The sequence below is a fragment of the Pan troglodytes genome, chromosome 2 (assembly GCF_028858775.2).
Source record: "Pan troglodytes isolate AG18354 chromosome 2, NHGRI_mPanTro3-v2.0_pri, whole genome shotgun sequence".
Taxonomy (NCBI): Eukaryota; Metazoa; Chordata; class Mammalia; order Primates; family Hominidae; genus Pan; species Pan troglodytes.
Genome location: NC_086015.1, coordinates 31,288,975 through 31,312,709, shown reverse-complemented (window position 1 = coordinate 31,312,709; position 23,735 = coordinate 31,288,975). Strand labels below are relative to the sequence as shown.

At 40.4% G+C, this 23,735-nt stretch overlaps 1 protein-coding gene across 50 annotated transcripts in view; it reads left to right on the top strand.

The window, feature by feature from the left end:
* NEK10 (NIMA related kinase 10) overlaps positions 1-23,735 on the top strand; it is a 259,118-nt gene that overhangs the window by 28,402 nt on the left and 206,981 nt on the right. For all 50 annotated transcript variants that reach the window (XR_010155540.1, XR_010155535.1, XR_010155533.1 and 47 more), the window contains one exon: positions 18,791-18,875. Coding sequence is in view for 38 of the 50 variants with exons in the window: in XM_016940607.2 (XP_016796096.1) it covers positions 18,791-18,875 (85 nt within the window). In the remaining 12 variants the exon portion in view is untranslated. The remainder of the gene's footprint in view (positions 1-18,790; positions 18,876-23,735) is intronic.

The following is a 23,735-nucleotide window of genomic DNA, read 5'->3' as shown; positions in this document are numbered from 1 at the left end:
TGCTATAAATGATGCGATTTTTTTCTTTTTTATGGCCAAATAATGTTTCATTTTATATATATACTACATTTTAAAAATTCATTTGTTTGTTGGTGTACACTAAGGTTGATTCCATATCTTTGCTTTTGTGAACAGTGCTGCAATAAACATGTGAGTGCAAGTATCCCTTTGTTATACTGATTTCTTTTTCTTTGGATAGATACCCAGTAGCAGAATTGCTGGATCATGTGGTTCTATTTTTATTTTTTTGAGAAATCGTCATAAGGTTCTCCACAGCAGTTGTACTAATTTGCATTCCCACAAACAGTGTATGAGTTCCCTCTTATCCACATCCTCATCTGTTAGTTTTTTGTCTTTTAATCATAGCTGTTCTAACTGGGGTAAGATGATATCTCGCTGTAGTTTTGATTTGCATTTCTCTGATGATTGGTGATGTTGAACTTTTTTTCATATACTTGTTGGCTATTTGTATGTCTTCTTTTGAGAGTTGCCAATTCATGTCCTTTGCCCACTTATTTTATTTTATTTTACTGTAAGTTCTGGTATACATGTTCAGAACGTGCAGGTTTGTTACATAGGTATACATGTGCCATGGTGGTTTGCTGCACCTATCCACCCGTTGTCTAGGTTTTAAGCCCCACATGCATTAGGTGTTTGTCCTAATGCTCTCCCTCCTTTTGCCACCCACCACCCAATAGGCCCCAGTGGGTGATGTTCCCCTCCCTGTGTCCATGTGTTCTCATTGTTCAACTTCCACATATGAGTGAGAACATGCGGTGTTTGGTTTTCTGTTCCTGTGTTAGTTTGCTGAGAATGATGGCTTCCAGCTTCATCCATGTCTCTGCAAAGGACATGAACTCATTCTTTTTTATGGCTGCATAGTATTCCATGGTGTATATGTGCCACATCTTCTTTATACAGTCTATCATTGATAAGCATTTGGGTTGGTTCCAAGGCTTTGCTATTGAAAATGGTGCTGCAATAAACATATGTGTGCATGTGTCTTTATAGTAGCATGATTTATAATACTTTGGATATTACACAGTAATGGGATTGCTGGTTCAAATGTTATATCTGGTTCTAGATCCTTGAGGAATTACCATGCTGTCTTCCATAATGGTTGAACTGATTTACACTCCCACCAACAGTGTAATAGTGTTCCTATTTCTCCACAACCTCGCCAGCATCTGTTGTTTCCTGACTTTTTAATAATCACCATTCTAACTGGCGTGAGATGGTATCTCATTGTGGGTTTTTTTTTTTTTTTGAGATGGAGTCTCACCCTGTGGCCCAGGCTGGAGTGCAGTGGCCCAATCTCTGCTCACTGCAACTTCTGCCTCCCGAGTTCAAGCGATTCTCCTGCCTTAGCCTCCCAAGTAGCTGGGACTACAGGTGCACACCACCACACCCGGCTAATTTTTGTATTTTTAGTAGAGTCAGGATTTCATCATATTGGCCAGGCTGGTCTCAAACTCTTGACCTCGTGATCCTTCCACCTTAGCCTCCCAAAATGCTGGGATTACAAGCGTGAGCCACGGTGCCCAGCCCTCATTGTGGTTTGGATTTGCATTTCTCTAATGACCAGTGATGATGAGCTCCTTTTCATATGTTTGTTGGCTACATAAATGTCTTCTTTTGAGAAGTGTCTGCTCATGTCCTTTGCCCATTTTTTGATAGGGTTGTTTGTTTTTTTCTTGTAAATTTGTTTAAATTTCTTGTAGATTCTGGATATTAGACCTTTGTCAGATGGGTAGATTGCAAAAATTTTCTCCCATTTGTAGGCATGGACAAGGACTTCCTGACTAAAACACCAAAAATAATTGCAACAAAAGTCAAAATGGACAAATGAGATCTAATTAAACTAAAGAGCTTCTGCACAGCAAAGGAGACTATCCTTAGAGTGAACAGGCAACTTTGCCCACTTTTTAATGGTATAATTTGCTTATTTTTTGCTATTGAGCTGTTTGAGTTCCTTGTATATTTTGGATATTAGTCGCTTGTTGATGAATAGTTTGTAAATATTTTCTCCTATTTAACAGGTTGTCTCTTCACTCTCTTGATTTCTTCCTTTGCTGTGCAGAAGTTTTTAGTATAATATAGTTCTATTTGTCTATTTTTGTTTTAATGTCTGTGCTTTTGAGGTCTTAGCCATAAAATCTTTGCCTAGACCACAACCTACAGAATGGGAGAAAATTTTTGCAATCTAGCCATCTGACAAAGGGCTAATATCCAGAATCTACAAAGAACTCCAACAAATTTACAAGATAAAAACAAGCCCATCAAAAAGAGGGCAAAGGATATGAACAGACACTTCTCAAAAGAAGACATTTATGCAGCCAACAGACATATGCAAAAATGCTCATCATCACTGGTCATCAGAGAAATGCAAATCAAAACCACAATGAGATATTATCTCACGCCAGTTAGAATGGCAATCATTAAAAAGTCAGGAAATAACTTAGGATGTGGAGAAACAGGAACACTTTTACACTGTTGGTGGGAGTGTAAATTAGTTCAACCATTGTGGAAGACAGTGTGGCGATTCCTCTAGGATCTAGAACTAGAAATACCATTTGACCCAGCAATCCCATTACTGGGTATGTACCCAGAGGATTATAAATCATTCTACTATAGACACATGCACAGGTATGTTTATTGCTGCACTATTCACAATAGCAAAGACTTGGAACCAATCCAAATGTCCATCAATAATAGACTGGATAAAGAAAATGTGGCACATATACACCATGGAGTACTATGCAGCCATAAAAATGATGAGTTCATGTCCTTTGCAGGGACATGGATGAAGCTGGAAACCATCATTCTCAGTAAAATATTACAAGGACAGAAAACCAAACACTGCATGTCCTCACTCATAAGTGGGAGTTGAACTATGAGAATACATGGACACAGGGAGCGGAAGATCACACACCGGGGCCTCTTGGGGGGCTGGGAGAGGGATAGCATTAGGAGAAATACCTGATGTAAATGATGAGTTGATGGGTGCAGCAAACCAACATGGCACATATATACCCATGTAACAAACCTGCATGTTGTGCACATGTACCTTAGAACTTAAAGTATAATAATAAAAGAAGAAAAAAATTAAAAACTAGCAATCAAAACCCTAAAAAAAAAAAATCTTTGCCTACACCTTCCTTTGTTTCATAGGAAAGTGTTTTCTGTTTTTAGTTAGTAGTTTCATAGTTTTGAATCTTAATGTTTAAGTCTTTAATCCATCTTGCATTGATTTTTGTATATGGAGAGAGAGAGATAGGGGTCCAGTTTCATTCTTCTGCATACTGATATCCAATTTCTTCTGCACCATTTATTGAAGAGGGTGTCCTTTTTGCAGTGAATATTCTTGGTGCCTTTGTTAAAAATCAATTGGCTGTAAATATGTGGATTTGTTTTGGGGTTCTCTATTGTGTTCCATCAGTCTATATGTTTGGTTTCATACCATTACCGTGCTGTTTTGGTTACTATGGCCTTGTAATATATTTTGAAGTCAGGTAGTGTGATGGGTCCTGCTTTGTTCTTTTGCTTAGGATTGCTTTGGCTCTTCTGGTTCTTTTTTTGTTTCATATGAATTTTATTTCTTTTTTTTTTCTATTTCTGTGAAATATGATCTTTTGATAGGGATTGCATTGAATCTGTATATTACTTTGGGTAGTATGGTCATTTTAATGATATTCTGATCCACGAGCATGGAATGTCTTTCCTTTGTGTCCTCCTTAGTTTCTTTCATCAGTGTTTTGTAGTTTTCCTTGTAGACATCTTTTACCTCGTTGGTCACATTATTTTTCTAGGTATTTTATTTTTTTGGTAGCTATCGGAAATGGGATTGTCCTCTTGATTTCTTTTTCAGCTATTTCATTGTTGGTGTATAAAAATTCTACTGATTTTTGTATGTTGATTTTGTATCCTGCAACTTTACTGAATTTATTTTTCATACCTGAGTCTTTGGTTTTTCTAAATATAAGATCCTGTCATCTGCAAAGAGGTACATCTTCCTTTTTTCTCCCCCAAATGTGGATGCCTTTTATTTCTTTGTCTTGACTTATTGTTCTGGCTAGGACTTCCAGTACTATGTTGAATTTGAGTGGTGCAAGTAGACATCCTTGTCGTGTTCCATTTCTTGGAGGAAAAACCTTCAGTATGATATTGGCTGAAGTTGATATTTTTATATATGGCCTCTATTATGTTGAGGTATGTTCCTTCTATGTGTAGTTTGTTGAGAGTTTTTAATCAGGAAGGATATTGGATTTTATCGAATGCTTTTTCTGCATCTATTGAGATGATCATATGTTGTTTATCGTTCATTCTGTTGATGTGATGTATAACATTTATTTACTTTTGCATGCCAAACCATTCTTGTTTCCCTGGTGTAAATCCCACTTGGTCATAATGTATTATCTTTCTCATATGCTATTTAATTTGGTTTGCTAGTACTTTGTTGAGGATTTTTACATCTATGTTCATTAGGGATACTGTTCTATAGTTTTCATTGTTTTTGTTCTATTCTTGTCTTGTTTTGTTATTAGGGTAATGCTGGCCTCATACAATGAGTTAGAGAGAATTCCTTCCTCTTCAATTTTCTGGAATAGTTTCAGGAGGATTGATATTAGTTCTTCCTTATATGTTTGGTAGAATTCAGCAGTGAATCCACCAGTCCTAGGCTTTTCATTTTTAAGAGAATTTTTATTACTTATTTAATCTTGCTACTCATTATTGGTCTGTTGTTTTTTTATTTCTTCCTGCTTCAACCTTGGGAAGTTGTAGTTTCTAGGAATTTATCCATTTCCTCTAGGTTTTTCAGTTTGTTAGCATATAATTGTTCATAATAGTCTCTGATGATCTTTTGTATTTTTGTGTTGTCAGTTGTAATATCTCCTTTTCCATTTCTGATTTTGGTCTGGGTCTTTCCGTCTTTGTTAGTCTAGCTAGCAATTCATTAATTTGTTTATCTTTTTGAAGAACCCACTTTTTGTTTTATTGATGCTTTGTGTTGTTTTTTAGCCTCTATTTTGTATAATTCTGCTCTGATCTTTTTTGTTTCTTTCCTTCTGCTAATTTGGGGTTTGGTTTGTTCTTGCCTTTCTAGTGTCTTGAGGTGTATTATTAGATTGTTTAAAATCTTTCTACTTTTTTGATGTAAGCATTTTATTGCTATAAACTTCCTTCTTAGTACAGCATTGGCTCTGTCCTACAGGTTTTGGTATGTCGTGATTCCACATTCATTTGTTTCAAGAAATTTTTCTATTTACATTTTAGTTTCTTTATTGACCCAATGGTCATTCAGGAGCAAATGTTTAATTTCCATGTATTTGTGTAGTTTCCAAAGTTCCTCTTGTTATTGATTTTTAGTTTTATTCCATTCTGCTCTGAGAAGATACTTGATATGATTTCACTTTTTAAAAATGTGTTGAGACTTACTTTTTAGCCTAACATGGTCTATCATGGAGAATGTTCTACGTACTGAGGAGAAGAACTGTATTTTGCAGTTGTTGAGTTGTTGGATAAAATGTCCTGTTAATGTCTGTTATGTTCATTTGGTCTAATGTCCAGTTTAAATCCAACGTTTCTTTGTTGATTTTCTACCTAGAACCTCTGCTTACTGCTGAGAGTGGGGGTTTTAAAGTCCCTCGCTATTATTATATTAGAGTCTATCTCTCTCTTTAGATCTAGTATTATTTGGTTCTTTTTTTTTTTTTTTTTTTTTTGAGACAGAGTTTCACTCTGTCACCTAGGCTGGAGTGCAATGGTGCATTCTCGGCTCACTGCAACCTCCAACTCCCAGGTTCAAGCGAATCTCCTGCTTCAGCCTCCCAAGTAGCTGGGATTGCAGGTGCTTGCCACCAAGCCTGGCTAATTTTTGTAGTTTTTAGTAGAGAGGGAGCTTCACCATGTTGGCCAGGCTGGTCTTGAACTCCTGACCTCAGGTGATCCACTCGCCTCCGCCTCCCAAAGTGCTGGGATTACAGGTGTGAGCCACCGCGCCCAGCCACTTTGGTTCTTTTTGTAAGATATCTATGTTTTTGGTAAATTTCTAATTTGTATCCTGAATTGTTTTTCTGATTTATTTATATTTTTTTGGACTTTTCTTATATCTCACTGAACTTCTTTTGAAACAATTTGAATTCTTTTTCCATGATTTTGTGAATTTATTTTTGATTGGGATCTATGGTTGGATAATCATTGTTCTCCTCTGGAGGGGTCATATTTCCTTTCTTTTTCATGTTTCCTGTGTTCTTACACTGACATCTGCACATCTGGTATAATAGTCACTTCTAATTTTTAAAATTGGCTTTCATATGGGAAGACTTTTTCCTGAGGATGAATCTATAATGTTGGTTGGGTAGGGTACTTTGGTTTTGATTCTGGGTGAGTACAGTTGTGCAGTCTCTGTATGATTTCTTTCTCTATAAACAGTGTCAGTGGTATCTGAGATTTCCCCAGTGGCTTAGGCTGTAGTTATTATTGGAGGCTGGGGTGTAGTTTTGGTGGAGACTGGGACACAAGGTAGGCTAGTCTTCAGTCTCCTGGGGAGGCATCAGTGGGATAGCATACCTATCCTGGGGACCCTAGATGGCATACACTGCCACTAGTGTTAGCAGGTCCAGTTGGGTCTATTCTTGGGCCTCCAAGTGGCTTACTTGGATGCCAGTAGTGGCAACCATGGGCTGGACAGGTAGAAGGGTTCTCATGCCCCTGAGCAGCTGGTGTGTTGTGAGTGATGGTAGTGGCAGTTGTAGGACTACGCTCTAAGTCCCAAGTAATGCATGCTGGTGTTGGTGGTGGCTGCAATGGGCTAGGCACACTAGTCTCCAGGCCTGCAGGCAGCACATGCTGGTAGGTGCCAGCTGTGGTTGTAGTGGCTTGGTGGGTAAGCTCAACCTCAGGCCCTTGGGAGGAGGGTTTAGGTGCCAGTGGTGGTAGACTAGGCTGGGCAATCCCCTGGCCCTTGGACTGTATGCTCTGGCATGGAGGGGAGGGTGAAGCTGGGCTAGGCTGGCTGGTCCTCAGGGCCCTGCAGTTGTGTGTACAGGTATTGGCCATGGTAGGCAGGAATGGGGCAACCTCTAGGCCACTGGCAGAATGCCACTGGGTGGTGTTGGTGGAGGGGCAATGTTTTTAGTGATGGCAGCCTAGGCCAGCAGATGTTAAGCATGTGTGCCACTTGTGCCTCAGCCTCAGGTATGGTGGCCCACGGTTGCTTGTTCCTAAGCCCTGGGGTCAACAGCCAGCTATTCTCTTGCACCTCTGTCCCAGCACTGCTGGCTTCCAGGATAGTGCATACTCTGTTGGGGGTAGGGCTCTAGAATGGTGCCTTGCTCAGCCCTGGTGGTAGCCTGCATCTTGATCATGCCTCCTACCTGGGTATGGTAGCCCACGGTTGCTTGTGCCTAAGCCCTGCAGGCAGCAGACCATGCTTCTCCCACACCTCAGCCCTGGTGCTACTGGGTTGCAGGACAGCATGGAGTCTATTGAAGACAAAGTTCTTTTTTTTTTTTTTGAGACGGAGTTTTGCTCTTGTTGCCCAGGCTGGAGTGCAATGATGCAATCTTGGCTCACTGCGACTTCTGCCTCCTGGGTTTGAGTGATTCTCCTGCCTCAGACTCACGAGTAGCTAGGATTACAGGTGCCTGCCACCACACTGGGCTAATTTTTGTATTTTTAGTAGAGACAGGGCTTTACCATGTTGGCCAGGCTGGTCTTGATCTCCTGACCTCAAGTGATCTGCCTGCCTCAGCCTCCCAAAGTGCTGGAATTACAGGTGTGAGCCACCGCACCTGGCCATGGGTCAAGGAGCTCTCCCATGGCTAGGATTGCAGGAGTCCATGGTGATAATGTGGACCACTGAGGGTCTCTCACTCACCCTTTCCCTGTATTGTAGTCTCCCTTGGCTCCCAGCTGATCTTGGCTAAGCAGGCTTCCTTACTTCCTTCTCCTTCTTTACTTTAGGTATTGCCTGCCACTTTTCTACTGAATTCCAGTCTTCTCTCTTGGGTGACCTATTTGAAGCATAATTATCTACTCACTATATTGGTTCTTCTTAGCGGAGGAAGCAAGTACAAAATGCCCCTAGTCAGCTCTCTTGAATTGTTACTCCTGGTAACGAATCTCAAGGTGTGGCAAGATATGGAAACAAATTGTGGTCTTCCAATCTTTTTTTCTCTCGTGACGTCATTTGTGTGTAGTAGAGTTTGATTCCATTTCCACCTCATCTGCCTGAATGGGTAAGTACAAAGGGCGTTGGTATCCAAGACCAGGTTGTTATGAGCTGTGTAGGGAAGTTGTCAAAACATTATCATATTCTCTAATTAATTGACCGCTTATAAAATTGACCTCTATTCAGAGATCTCTTGTGTATATCTGCTTCTCTGGAATTCCTCTTTGTTAGTCCGTTCCTTGCTGACGTGAAGATTCCGTATTACAAGGCAAATATTATTTATTTGTGAAACAAACTTGCAAATCTGGCTGAAGTTGTAGAATTTTATGAAGTTATTGAAAGTGATGGAGCTGAGCTGGTGGAATATGACAAATAAGACTCAGGCAGAAATAGGTCACCTGACAATGAAGGAAGAGAGTGTTAACAAGGAAAATGATGAAGGTATGTTTGGAAAAACAAAGAATAGGAGAGAACTTTGGGAAAAAATAATGAATCCTTCTAATATATTCACAAAAATAAACCTCTTTTTCTTGCAAAATCAAAAGTAAAGAAAGAATTGGATCATGTTATATGAATATTTTTTCAGAAAAAGTGTTCCAAAAATGTCAGCAGAATTTATTCTTGCTTTGCTCTAGTTACCAGGGCAATGTTGCAGTATAACTTAAATTTTGTTAAATGTAAAATAAAATACATCTTGGTTTCATAATTTACTTTTTAAGGTGTTGTTTCAATCTTTCCTCCTGCTCTTTAATATGAAATTTGGTATTATTTTGAAGTGGCTTTACTTAACTGGCCTCGTTCTGGTACTATCGTTCTAGAATAACCAGGATATGCCTCTTCCTTTGCCTGTAACTTTTGTATAGGTAAGCTTGTCCGAGGTACTCATTCTAGTTGGAATGAGTTGGAAGAAACCATTTAGTAAGACCTTATTTGCAAAAAAATTAATTTACTTTTCTGAAAAGAATAAGTTAGTATCCTTATTATTTTATACCCCAGTTTCCTGAGATATCTGCTACAAATTTGAAGAATTTTGGAAATGAGTCTGTAGGAAGTCTAGGTGAGAAATGTTTCCACAATGTATAAGAGAAAACTTGTTGAATTAGGAGAAAACATCACAACGTTATTAGAAATTATCATAAAAAGTATTCTGAGAACATCATAGATACTTATAACCAAGAGGATTAATATAGTTATGTGTTTAGCTATCAGACAATTCGTTATCAATCTCTGCTCCAGGACCTAGATCATGAAGCAAGTGACTCTTTTCCTTTCAAGCTTTACCTGGTCCTCAGCATTGACTATCCAGACTCCATCGCAGAGGGATGTTAGATGAGAGGACCAGAATTAGGATGCAGGGACAATCTCTTCAGTGTTTTGAATAAGTTCTTGAAATAGATGAAGCGAATGAAGAGATGCTTTTTCTGTGAATTTATCTCTTCAGCCAGTACAGAGGCCAATAGAGACCTTTGAAGGTTCTTATTGCCTAAGAAAGGAGAAGCCTGGTCACCTTGGTAAAGCCTGTCAGATAGTTCAGAACCTCCCTAGAGACAGACCTTCAAGTTAGCACCATAGACTGGGCACAGATAAAGTTTCATTAAGGCCTCAAAAGTCTTAGGTTTGTGTCTTTTTTTTTTTTTTTTTTTTTTTTTTTTGAGACAGAGTCTTACTTTATCACCCAGGCTGGAGTGCAGTGGCCTGATCTCAGCTCACTGCAACCTCCACTTCCCAAGTTTAAGCGATTCTCCCTGCCTCGGCCTCCCAAGTAGCTGGGATTACAGGTGCCTGCCACCACGATTGGCTAATTTTTGTATTTTTTAGTAGAGACAGGGTTTCGCCATGTTGGCCAGGCTGGTCTTGAACTCCTGACCTCAGGTGATCCACCCGCTTCGGCCTCCCAAAGTGCTGGGATTACAGGTGTGAGCCACTGCATCCAGCCAGGTTCGTGTCTTTAGGTACTAAAAAATGTTATAACGGCCTGTTCCTTAGTTGGTTCACATAGTTCTTTGAGACCTTGTTCCTACTTGGCCTCATCTCTTTATTCTGTCCAGTGTCTTTCCTGGACTCATTGAGGTCAGAGTGAAATTTCTGTTCCTATGAAAGTTATTCTTTTTGTCACCTCTGATCCTCTGACCGTGGTAGTCCTCTGCCTGAAGCACTCTGTCTCCACCTCTTTATCGTCTTTTATCCCCTGCTAGAGCCATTGACACTGGTTTTGTTAGGTGAACATTGAGGCTAAGATTGTTCATTTGGAATTTCTTTGCATTAAATTATTTTGATTGCTTTAAAAATTTTGGAAAACACAGAAAATTATAAAAACATGAAAATTTACTAATTATACCACCCTTAGAAACAGCTATATTAACTTTTGCTATATTTCCTTCTAATCTTTTAACAATTTTATGCTTTTTTCCTTCACTTATCTGATAGATTATTATGCACATACAAAACTACATTCTGCTTTTACCCAGAGTAGAACTTTTTAAACAGCTGGATCATTGTTTGAGAATGAAATTTGTCTTTTTTTCTCTCTTTTACTCGAAGCTTCACAACCTTAAACATAGACATGAAGCAAATAAGCTTTAACAACCTAAGATCTCATGTAGTCCTCAAGCAAATGATGATTTCCCTTCTTCCCATCACCTAACTTGGAGCAAATATCTAGCTCTTATATTATTATTTCTCATGCAATATTATCTAGGGTATTTTAGGTAAATGTGTACACACATGTACACACACACACAGGCACAGTCAGCCCTCGATATCCAAGGGTTCTGCATCATCAGATTCAACCAACTGCAGATTAAAAAATATTCAGGAAAAACAATAAAAAACACAACAATAAAAAATACTTACATAGCATTTATGTCATATTAGGTATTATGAGTAATCTAAGATGATTTATAGTACATGTGAGAATATGTGTAGGTTCTGTGGATTTTGGTAACCATGGGCATCCTGGAACTCCTGAGGATACCAAGGGATGACTATATATACCAAAAAAGTCATGAAATTATAGAGGTAGAATGGACTCTGAAGAAAACCTTCTTAAGCCTCATTTGATAGATGTGGGAGATGAGCAGGTAAGGTCCAAGGTCCTGAGACAAAGCCATGGCTGGTACTCTTTTCTCTAATGCCTCACAGATTCCCTTGTTCTTTACTAATCAATGCACATTTAAAATTTGTTTTAGGTGTGCACCAGGGAAAAGTATCACTTTGGTAACGAGACTTACTGCTTCTTGTGTAGCTCATTCACTTGGCTGTCAATAGGCATGAAGTGAAAATGTTCCTACCTTCCCAGGAAAGAACTGGTTGTTCCTTGGCTACAGGTAACCACCAGAACCAGTTTTAAACCTGGCCAAATCAATAAATGACAGTTTCTCATGAGTACATGAGTTTCTGAGAGCCAGGAAGTAACTGACAGTCACATTCTGGGAGCCGCATTTCCACAGCTAAAAATCAACCAATCCCCAAACAGCCTTGTGAAACCTGGCCTTTCCTAAATTTTCCTATCCACTTAGCTCCAAGAAATGGGGCCTTCTAAGTATACTCTCTGTTTTAGTCTGTTTTCATGTCGCTAATAAAGACATACTCGAGACTGGGTAATTTATACAGGAAAAAAGTTTAATGGACTTACATTTCCATGTGGCTGGGGAGGCCTCACAATCATGGCAGAAGGCAAGGAGGAGCAATTAATGTCTTACATGGATGGCAGCAGGCAAAAAGAGCTTGTGCAGGGAAACTCCCATTTTTAAAACCATCAGATCTCATGAGACTCATTCACTATCACAAGAACAGCACAGGAAAGACCTGCTCCCATGATTAAATACCTCCCACCAGGTCCCTCCCACAACATGTGGGAATTCAGGATGAGATTTGGGTGGGGACACAGCCAAACCATATCACTCTCCTTTGCTGTAAATTCATCTTTTGTTATACATATTGATTTGTGGGCTCTTCCTTCTTTAAGCATCTCAAAGTTAACATGTTTAAAACAGTACTTTTGAGTTTTCTCACTCAATGTGTGAGAATGCCTCAGTTTTAGTCTTCCCCATCAGCTAGTCCAAACCCCCATCATCTCTTGCTTGGACTATTGCAGTAGGCTAACAGGGCTCCCTGCTTTTGATGCTTGGCTCTTTATACTCTGTTCTCAACGTTGAATTTAGAAGGATTTTCTCAAAATCTCCTTCAGATTATGTCAATCCTCTGCCCAGAGCCTTCCAGTGACTTCCCTGAATAAAAAATCCAAAGGCCCTGTTCTTATTTTACAAGGCCGTTAAAGCTCTGGCTTCTCCTGTCTCTCTCACCCCAATCCCTATTGCTCTATCTTTGCTCACTCTGCTCCAGCCCCACTGGCTTCCTTGCTATTCTTTGCAGATTACAGTATTCCTGCCTCAGGGACTATGTATTTAACTACTCTGCAGTTCTGACCTAGACATCCATATGGATCAATCCCTCAAAGAACTCAGATGCTAATCTTATCAAAGAACTGTTCTGTGACTGTCCTAAAATAGCATGCCCAGTACTCATTAAATCCTTGACCTTGATTATTCTCCACTGGCCACCACCTGATATGCATTTTTATTTGTTTTTGTGATCAGAATGTAAGCTCCATGAGTACAAGTGCATGGGTTTTTCCTCTGCTGTACTCCTGGGCTTATAACAGTACTTGGCTGATCACAGGTGATGAGTATATACTAAATATTTGAAAACATTCTGAAATTTTCATTAATTATGTAGAAGAAATACCTCTAAGAATGTATTTATATCCTGATTTTAGGGGCCAACATGATCCATTCGATGGGTTTCTGATTGGGTGTACATTTCATGCTAGATTTAGTAGGGGACACAGAGAAAGAACAAAGACCTATTAAGAATAGCAAAATAAGTCAGTGAGAATTCCCTAAATAATCATTTAGGATGAATTTCTTCACATATATTCTTGTTTCTTTTTTTTAAGTTTTGCATAGATGTGAATTTTACTTTTTCAGCTATCCAAAAAAATTGGACTCTGTCTTATGAATTTGAGGTGATATTTGTTTTGAAATAGGCTTGAATTCCTCTATTTTTAATGAGTCAAAGATGGCAGGTTGTTTTGGTTTGTCTTGTGTGTTAATGAAAACTACTACAACATGAAAAGGGCTGTGACATGAAAAAGACAGTGTGCTACAAATGACAGTCAACATTGTCACTTCTGCCATTTGCATCAGTTCCTGGGTTCAGTTAACCCTGCTTCATTATAATAGCACAGCTTCGTGGACTGACTTTTTACTTGGAACCCTCACATCACATATTTGTTTCTCTTACTGTGTAAGAAGTTGAAACCCTGGCTACTCTTTCCCTTTTCAAATAATGTGTCTCCGGTGCTTTTCCTTCATTTTATATTGATGGCAGAAGATGGCACCTGATGCTGACAGCAGAATGGCAGGTGGTCACGGACAGGGGTGGCGGGAGCTGATCACGCTGCCATGTATTAATAGTCCTGTGAAAACAGTGGCATAAGTTCAGTCATAAGAGGGGACAAATATTTGCCCGCTCATGAATTTGCTTCTGTGTGGCTGCTATATTGAGACATGGCCTCTAGAGAAATACTATCTTTGCAGACAGGTTTCTCAGGGCTGCCCCCATGCCACTCTGCTGAATGCTACTGTTCCCATATTAAACATATCTGCAGAGTCACTTTCTCTTCAGCCATCCCTGTATAGACTTAGGTGGAGGGGAGGGATGGCAAGAGCACTGGAATGGGAGTCTGGCACCTGGCTCTATTACTTATTGTGTAGCTGTGGGTCAGACACTCAGCTCCTCCAGGCCACAATTGCTGAGTCAGTAAAATAAAGGTGCCTGTCTTTACAATCTGTCACTATTATTCACTGTAATTCTCCAGTTGCACTAAGCTGTGTGTTTCCTAGTCCCTCAGCTCTTGGCAAACAGATGTATATATATGTGTGTATATATATATAGTCTTGAAGAGCATGCAATTCTCCTTGAACACCAGCACTTCATCCCATGTGCCCCGTCCTTGCAGTGGGTTAAGGGCTGATAGCCAAGGAAGGAACAACTGCTCTTTCAGAGGTCAGCGCAAAGAGATGAGAAGCCAGAGGACTCAGACACCAGGAATTCTATTTACATTTACAGCAGCAGAGGCCACGTAGAAATATTAATAGCTTTGGGCTTCAGTTCCTAAATTGCAAAACAAAACAAAACAAAAATTCCATTTGGTTGGAACAGAAATTTCAACTCTGAGATTTTTCTGGAACTCTTCATTTATATACACTTCTTTATTAGTTAAAAAAAACTATTCTGGAATTTTTGTTCTTTTCTTTTTCCTGGGAGGTGGGAAGGAAACAAACTTTTTATATTTATATTAATATGAAAAATCACTGGAAAAGTCATGAAATTTCCTCATGATGATTGTATATGGCTAACAGTAAAAAATACCAACTGTACACATATTTGTAGCGTGAATCATCTCTTAAAATGCCCCATGGCTTTTCCTTTAAATAATGAAAAGTAATTAGCATTCAACATCACTAGGTTGCTAGCAGCTGTTGCAACCTGATCATTATTTCTGTTAGATCTTTGGGATGTAGTATCTTTGCCCTATAATTCAGGCTACATGCTGCCTTTAGCTAACCCAGCACCTGAAAGAGAAACTTGTCATGTGCCCTCTTCCTAATTATAAAGATTAAAGATATCCTCTCTGTATTAGGAGCTTTAGAATAACCATATTTTTAATAAGTGCCCCCATAGATGATCATTTTGAATTCAAAATGTATTTCAAATTTGGTTTATTTTTCCCAATGCAGGGTATGTCTGATCTGAAGTCAGGATGAACCCATAATACATCTTGGATGTGGCCTTGGATAATTCTGCCTGGCTGGCAGTTTTGGGATTGGTTGAATCCTGACTCTATTTTCAGAGGAAACTGGGCTTTGTCCCCTTGGCAAAAAGGGGTCACTGACAGGGTGCTTGGGCCAGAGGAGGGGCCAAGGTGTTGATGGCAACTGTGGTGGGCAGCATAGCTGCCAAGAGTCTTGGTGATGGGAGGAAGAGTAATCCTCAGCCAGTGATATTCTTTGGACATCTTACTCAACATCTCTCCACAGAGCCAGGCCTTGTTGGGGGACTGTAATCTATAATGAGCACTCAGGAGTATAAGGCTTTGGGAAGAGCTTACCTATCAACCTCCTTCCCATGAAGTCAGTCTTTGTAGATGGAAGGAATGGTGAGTGGCTTGGGGTGGAGTGTGAGTGGGGTGGGGTGGGGAGTAGCACCTCTAGTGGCAGTCACTACAAATGTTCATCCTAACTTTGAGGAAGATGGTTCTCATTCACTCAGGTTTGAGACATGCTGGTTTGGGGGCAGAGTTGAATTTCTCAGGATCATAGAGGAGACAGAGATGAACTGTACCCAGAGGCAGAGGATCAGTGTGGGACAGGCCAGGCAATGAGTGGCTTGGTTCCACAACTCAAGTAATTGCTGTGTTTGACAAGGGGGCAGATCTTTATTCTTGCTGGATACATAATCAGCTCAGCTGTGGAGGTGGGAGATGTGGGAGAAATTATATAGATTCTAGTCTAGAATAGCTTCCATTATCTCCCTCGCTTTTTCTTGGCTGAGTATGAAATAGAAGATGCTTTGTGTTTTAGGCTTTTGTTAACGTGTGCACCAAGCACCACTATGGAACTAGCTTGAAGGGCAGTGTGAGCAAGTGTCACCTGGCCAGGACCACCTTCTGTTTCCAAGTTCCAGTGCATGGCAGCACTCAGCCTCTCTTTCTCACCTCAGGAGTTCAGTCTGTGCTGTGTTGGCCACTTCTGCACAACATACACTGTGGTTAGAACAACTGCAGGTGACTGGCCTCATATCATGGAGAACATCTTTCAAATTCTTTATGAGGTTCCGGTGTTGAAAAGCCACAAAAGGCTTTCATGGGAAGCACCTTAGGCACTGGACCTTGGCCCAGCCATGTAATGAGAAGGTCAGCATGACTGGGAGGGAGTGAACAACGGGCAATGGAAAGACATGAGGCCAGAGGTGTAATGGGGAGGCCAGGCCCTGGAGGGCCTATGAGTCATGGTATGGACTTTGGTTTTTATTCTGAAAGAGATGGGGTCTGTTGGAGGATTTGGGCTGAGGAGTGACGTGAATGGACTTGTGTTTGTAAAGAATCATCTTGGCAGATGTGAGAGAGTAAAGGAAGGGGCAAAGCTGGAAGCAAAGATGCCAGATAGGAGGCTTTCGCAATGGCTCAAGCAAAAGATGGTGGTGGCTTGATCCTGGGTGGTGGTGGAGGAAATAGTGAGAAGTGGATAGGTTGTGGAGGCAGATATTTTAAAGGTAGAGCAGACAGGATTTGCTGAGGAATTGGCAAAGAATGTGAGGGAAATAGAGGAGGCAAGAAAAACACCAAGGGTTTCTGTCTGGTTACCTAGATGACTGGAAGGATCAGGCTTGAGGGGGAGTTCATGAAGTCAATTTCAGACATGCTGACTATCAAACTGAGATTCAGGAAGCCATGGGTTCTAGTTTCAGTCTGGGCTCTGTTGCTCCAACTCTTTGGGTAGAAGTATCCTCAACAACTGATGTGAAATGCACCTTGCATTGTGCACGTTCTATGGCCTATGAAGCAACATTAGGAGCTGACTGAAAAGCTTTAACATTTTGACTGCATTTACTACTAGCTATAACTGGATGTGGGACAGCTGAGCGACAAAATAGAAATTGTTCACAGTGGCCCAGCAGGGTCAGGAAGGGATGTGGGTGTCACCAAAGAGCATAGACTATCCCTACCCTGACTTCCTACTTCTAAGCTAACCTCACCTTCTGAGCTCATAGAGGCATGACAGTGGAGGGATTCTGTCTTGACTGATATGCTCCCTTAGGTTTAAATCTAAGTGAGAGGTGCCTAAAATGTGCCTACCTTTACCACACTGGTTTAAATCAGAGAATTGGTCATCCATATGTATTTGAGTAGCTGCTGGGTGCAAGGCCTTGTGACCACCTCTGAATTTGATTAGTGTCTGGCTTCTTTCAAAAACATTGCAAAATTGCAATTGTCCTTATTTTAAAGACCTTTGAAGGATGCAACTAAATCATTCTTTGCTAAAGAAACATACTTTTTGAAAGCCTCTCAAAAGGTAGTTGAGTGAATACTTGTAGCATTTGATGACATTGAAGTGATACTTTTAAGTTAAATAGTTCTTTAGAAATCTGATGATGGTATTTTGGATATTGGCTATATTCAATATTTGAAGTAAAAATCCAGGTTTTTTTTTTCCCCTCTGAACAGACCTGTGGCAAATACACCTTCAGTTTCTGTCATAATATGACTTCTCCAGTGACTGTGACTTTGATTTCAAAGGGTTCTGCTGAATCTCACTATAGAACTGTAGGGTAGTATTGGTGCTTTGCCCAGAATCCTCCCGTTCTCACCCTTTTGGTTTTGGCACCTTCCTGTCCAACAACACTTGCACCAACCACCCTCAGGTTCCTTGAGTCTACCTTGCCTGCAGGCACAGAGAGCCAGTGGGAGTGTCTGGGAATGCTCCATCAGTCCCTCCTGCAGCTCTTAGCGAATGGCAACAGCTTCAGTAGTGTAGAAAAGCCCAGTGCCCTTGCCTCAGTATGGGACAACTCTGAGCAGTAACTTACATTCCAGAGCCCCACTGTTCGGATTGAGGGGAGATTTTGGCTGATGTGATACCCTTGCTTGGATTTCTCCTCTTCCCTTTCCTGTTTCTCCCACTCTCTTACAGGCCTCTCCTGAGAGCATGTTTTCAATCATTAATTTGCACACACTAATCTTCATCTCAGGGTCTGCTTCTGGGGAAACTAATCTAAAAAATTACTTTATCCCTGTGTTTCCCAAACTGAGCACCAAACTGCCTCAGGGCTGCAGAGAACTCCCAGGGGACACTGTGAGGTATTTTCAATTTTCTAAAAAACAAAACCAAAAACACCCTCAGTGCTACTCAACATCCATCAGATACAGCATGAACAACTGAAGGCAGTTTGTGATTTCAATGTTAGGTCATCCTGCCTTCCTTTAGCTGATGGCATATCTTTCAGAAGCTGAGTTTTCAGTGGTTGCTATCATAAAAAAACAAGTACTCTATGAAAGGGGGAAGAGAAAACAAAGATGGTGAAGTCCAAACTGATTCCCAGGCTTGAGAAGTTGTTTTGTTTCCACTAATGCACACACCCCCATTAATAAGTAAGTGTGGTTATGAAAATAATCTTTTGATGTAATGTATTATTATTTCAAGTGGATACCAATTTGTTATGGCGTAAATTCTTACCAAGTTGGACCTATCTAAATTTTGGAACATTTAGCTCTTTCGTTTGATCTTAGGGTACTATGAAATATTACTGAGTCAGTAAGGGTGGTGGCATGAACCAAATAAGTTTGGGGGGGGCCTCTCCTCCACACTGATAAAGATAGTTTAAATGTGTTTTGAATTAAAATGAGTCAAGTGTTCAAGTACCAAATAACAGTCCCCAGTGCAAATTAACTAAGTGCTTAGTGTGTTCTTTATACTCCTTCATAGCCTTGCATTTTTATGAATTGCCACACTGGGATTTTAAACGTGAACATGTTCTCTTGTTTTCTTCTTTCAGAGAGTGGGTTAATCGAGCCCCATCTATTCATTTTCTGAGAGTGTTAATCTGTCTGAGGCTACTAATGAGGGATCCATGTTATCAGGTTGGTTGGAAAAATACAATTTTTTTTTTACTTGTTATAAAGTTGTAATAAAAGACTGGTGGGCTTTTCTTTGAAGTAGTCCATGTTTACTTTTTGTTTTCTCTCTCACAACTCAATAGCTTCCATATATGGGGAATGTCTCATCTACTATTTAAAAAGATTTGAGAGGAGCGCTTTAATGGGGACCAAAAATTTGTGTATTTCTGTTGTATTACTTATGGGATTAAGTGGATTGAACTTTTTGGTCTATGTTTTCTTTGCTATTTGGCATTTTAAACCATTTACCATTCAAGGAGATATACACTTGGCCACATCTTCAAACATGTTCAAGGCCAAGCAGCTCCCTAGGTCAAAGTCAGCAGTGATGAGTGATGGCCTGCTCATGTGGCTGAGAGGCAGCCAATGGAGCTTTACTAGCTGCTCCAGGGTCAATCCCTTCCCAACCTCTAGAGTCAAATTTGAGCTAGAGGTGAGCAAGGAGCCTCCTGCTTGTCCCAAAGGAGGGCACTGAGGTCAAGAATCTTTTCCTGGCTGGGCATAGTGGCTCACGCCTATAATCCTAGCACTCTCCACCTCCCAGGTTTAAGCAATTCTCCCTCCTTAGCCTCCTGAGTAGCTGGGACTACAGGCACGCGCCGCCATGTCCGGCTAATATTTTTGCATTTATAGTAGAGATGGGGTTTCACCATGTTGGCCAGGCTGGTCTCAAACCCCTGACCTCAGGTGATCTGCCTGCCTCTACCTCCCAAAGTGCTGGGATTGCAGGCATGAACCACCATGCCTGGCCTCTGTTTTTAGTGCCTCTCAAACTTTAATGTGCATGGGAATCACCTGGACATCTTGTACATGCAGAATCTGACTCAGTATGTATAAACAAGATTCTTCATTTCTAACAAGTTTCCCAGGGATGCTATTGCTAGTAGTTCATGGCCCATACTTTGAGTAGCAAAGACATAGTGCTTTAGCTGTGAGGCTCTAAAGAAAAGCTTACTTAACACTTTTTTTCTTTTAACTGAAAAAGTGTCTCCTTTTATGCCCTGCCCTCGTAAGCTACTAGGAAGCTCACACCTTCAATTTTGAACTCGATTTTATTGATGAATTGTTATTTGAGTCAGAATATGTTTCCTTTAAGTGCCAAGTTTGGAAAAGTAACCATCCTCTGTTTTACAGGGAAGCCCAAGGCCATCCCAGTGGGAGCTATCTTATTTTCTCTTTGTTGTTTGAAATATTTGGGTTATCCTGCAACTCTACTTCCCTCGTATTTCAGAAGTAACCATCTTTTCCATATTTGGCATTTGAGAAAGTATTTTGGTACCAACCAGCCACAGAGCCTGCTCTGATTGGACTCTTCTGGGACTCATGGGCACTACACATCCTTCCATTAGAAGAATCGTCCTCTTCCTCATACTGTATTCTAAACTGGCCTCGTGCTATTGTAATTTAGCTAACCACAGCCCTTTGGATATGTGAGCCAGGGCATACTTGAAATGGCTTTCTGTCCTTGTTGCTCACAGTTTTCTGGGTAGGTAAGCATCCTTATTTTCCTGTGACCAACCATACAGAACTGTGTGTTCCATGCATTTCTGAGCTGCTTGTCGCAATTCTGTTTGGGTCATGTATAAATGAGCATGGGCCATAAGTTTCCTTTTGCCTGGATCAGTCTTATTATGTGCTTACTGTTCCCACTTAATTATTCATAGTGCCGTCTTTTATTCTCCAATGTGTCTCAGTTTAGATGAAAACATTATATGTGTAATATTAATAAAGTTTTCCAGGAGGAAGGTCCGGTTAATCTGACTTGAACTAGCAAATATTTGTCCTAGAGATGTTCTGTTTGTTCAGAAAATCTGTTGATAAGAGTGTCTTACTCTGCTGATCTCCCATCTGAAGTTCTGTCTTTTTAAATCTCATTCTGGGTGGATTGAACAGGGTTGATTGTACTGCCCTCTGAAGGAAAAAACTCGGAGACGACTTTATGAGATTTTGTGACCAAGACACATATTAAACGAATATTGTCCTGCTGGCCAGCCTTTCCATAGAAGGGAATTATCTCCGAGTCTGTCCTCCCTGGCACTCTTTCCACACAGAAGACCACGTGCTCAGGCAGTTGTTTAACATCTTGAGGTGCCAAGAATTGTTGGCTGAAGTCACAAAGCTATGCTGGGGTTTACTGCAACTTGCGACTTACGCCAGTGGCTCTCAGCATGCCTTTTTCATGGGTATCTGTTCCTTTTCTCTCTTGTTCAGTCAGTACTGCAGGGTCCATAGCGGCTCTTCCAAGCCATCTTCACTTTTCTCAGCCAAACCCTCGCCTGCCCCCATTATTCTCATCAAATTATATCATCCTCTGTTTTAGAGGAAAGCCCAAGGCCATCCCAGTGGGAGCTATCTTATTTTCTCTTTTTGTTTGAAATATTTGGGTTATCCCGCAACTCTACTTCCCTCATATTTCAGAAGTAATATTCCTCTTCCTGGCCAAGGCTTCCCCTTCTACCTGCTCTCTATTTTTCCTTATCATAAAAATGTCCTTCTCTTGACCCAGCTATTCCTTCAAGTTCTCCTCCTACTTTCATACTATATTTCTTGAAAGGTCAGGCTATGTCTCCTGAATCCAGTTCCTTTCCACCAGGACTGATGTATTGCATAACTTGCACATTGAATTCTATGTACAAGGTTCTCTCTGGAAGCCATTTAAATAGACCACACTGGGCCATGCTGCAGTCCTCATTCTTCGACTCAGAGGTTGCAAACTGGTGGCTTGTAGACTGGATCTTTCCTGCTAGTACAGTTTCCATTATATGTTTAGTGAATGTTCCAGCCAGGAAAGACTGGAAGGAATGACAGAGAAGCCATTTTGAAGATATAATTGTTTAGAGTTTTTCAGAATTAAAGGAAGACACGTATTGAGATTTCAGTTACAGCTCGAGTCCCAAGCAGGATAAAGATAAATGTTCACCTGGATTCATTATAGTGAAGCCATAGCACATTGCTTATCAAAGATAAAGAGAAAACCTTAAAAGATCCTGAATTGTAATTATGTTAGAAACAATAATAAAAAATAGTGCGATTGAGTAGACTTCTCTCAGCCCTTACATTCCCCAACCTGTTTTTAGCAGGAGACACACTGTACCATGTTTTCTCTTTGCCTGTACTGATCCTGAGAACCTCTAGCATTTATTCAGCATTTTTTGGGTATTATTTACACGTTCCTATTCTTAACCTTGTCTTCCTAAATAACCTTCCCCAAAGTTTTTTTTTTCTTTATTGTCTTCTCCCATATCTTCCAAGCTCTTGGCTTCAACTATCTTTTTGTTGTTGCTGTTTGTTCACAAGTTCATATCTACAGCCTCAAACTTTCCCCTTTCAGTCCCAAGTTTCCAGAGACATGTTAGACAACCACCTTGATGACACAGTAGCATAATGGTTCTCAAAGTGTGGGCCCGTGTACTGTTTACAGGTCTCTGAAACCCTTTCAGGGATTCCACAAGATCAAAGCTATCTTCAACACGATGCTGAATTATTCTCAATGATGTTATTTGTCTTGTCACTCTCTTACATGTGTGCTGTGGGATTTTCCCTAAGCTACACAACATCTCATGACATCATGGCCCTGGCAGCTGATGGAACATGTGTACTTGTGTATTCTTATGTTTTAAAAATTTCTCACTTTTAATTTCTAATGCAATAAATATAAACAGATACATTCTAACCCATGTAAACAAAGCTCTTTGAGGTTCTCAGTAATGTTTAAGAGTGTAAAGGGGTTTGAGACCAAAACTTTGCGAACAGCAATTGTAGCATATTATACTCAATAACTTTATAATGGAGCTCTTCAATTCTTCCCCTCATCCTTGAACTTTTGGAATCAATTCCTGATTCTTTTAATGGCACCATATTTTGTCAGACTTACGGTAGAAAACTTTAGAAGTATCTCTTGTATTTCCTTTTTTCTCATCCTCCTACAAATCGAGTATACCAAGCCTTTTAGAAGAGTGGTTACTGTTCCAAACCTAGAAAGATAGGTAAAGGCCAGTCCACAGAGGGGCATTAAAATCATAACCAAAGAATAAACTTCGGCTGGGCGCGGTGGCTCACGCCTGTACTCCCAGCACTTTGGGAGGCCGAGGTGGGTGGATCACGAGGTCAGGAGATCGAGACCATCCTGGCTAACACGGTGAAACCCCGTCTCTACTAAAAAATAGAAAAAATTAGCCGGGCGTGGTGGCGGGCGCCTGTAGTCCCAGCCACTGGGGAGGCTGAGGCAGAAGAATGGCGTGAACCCGGGAGGCGGAGCTTGCAGTGAGCCAAGATCGCGCCACTGCACTCCAGCCTGGGCAACAGAGGGAGACTCTGTCTCAAAATAAATAAATAAATAAATAATAAATAAATAAATAAATAAACTTTATGGAGCCACTGATGATTTTTGAACAGAGGAGTAAATGGTCATGTCAGTGATTCAGTGTTAAAAGTTATGCAGTGTGTTCAGCATTCATTGATTTAGTTGCCACGTAAGCTTAGGATGAGAGCCCTAAATGGAAATGACAGTTTTGGCTGTAATAAAAATATATTGGCAAAATGTGCTCCATTTTTAAAAACATACTTTTTACCAGTATTATATTATTGAGTCTATTTTTTTTAAAAAAGGAACAATTCAGGGGGTAAGCTTAGGAAGGACATTGTTCACAGTTTACAGATTGAACTAAAGTTCAGATTACCCAGGGAACTTTCTCCAAGTCATTAGACTCAGAAATATAGAAACCAGTTTTATGGCCCTCTGGCTTGTGACAAGGGAAAGATGCTGAGGGCTAAAAGGGCACACAGGGCGCATTGCTGTAATCTAAGCTTGCAGTCATATTTGCT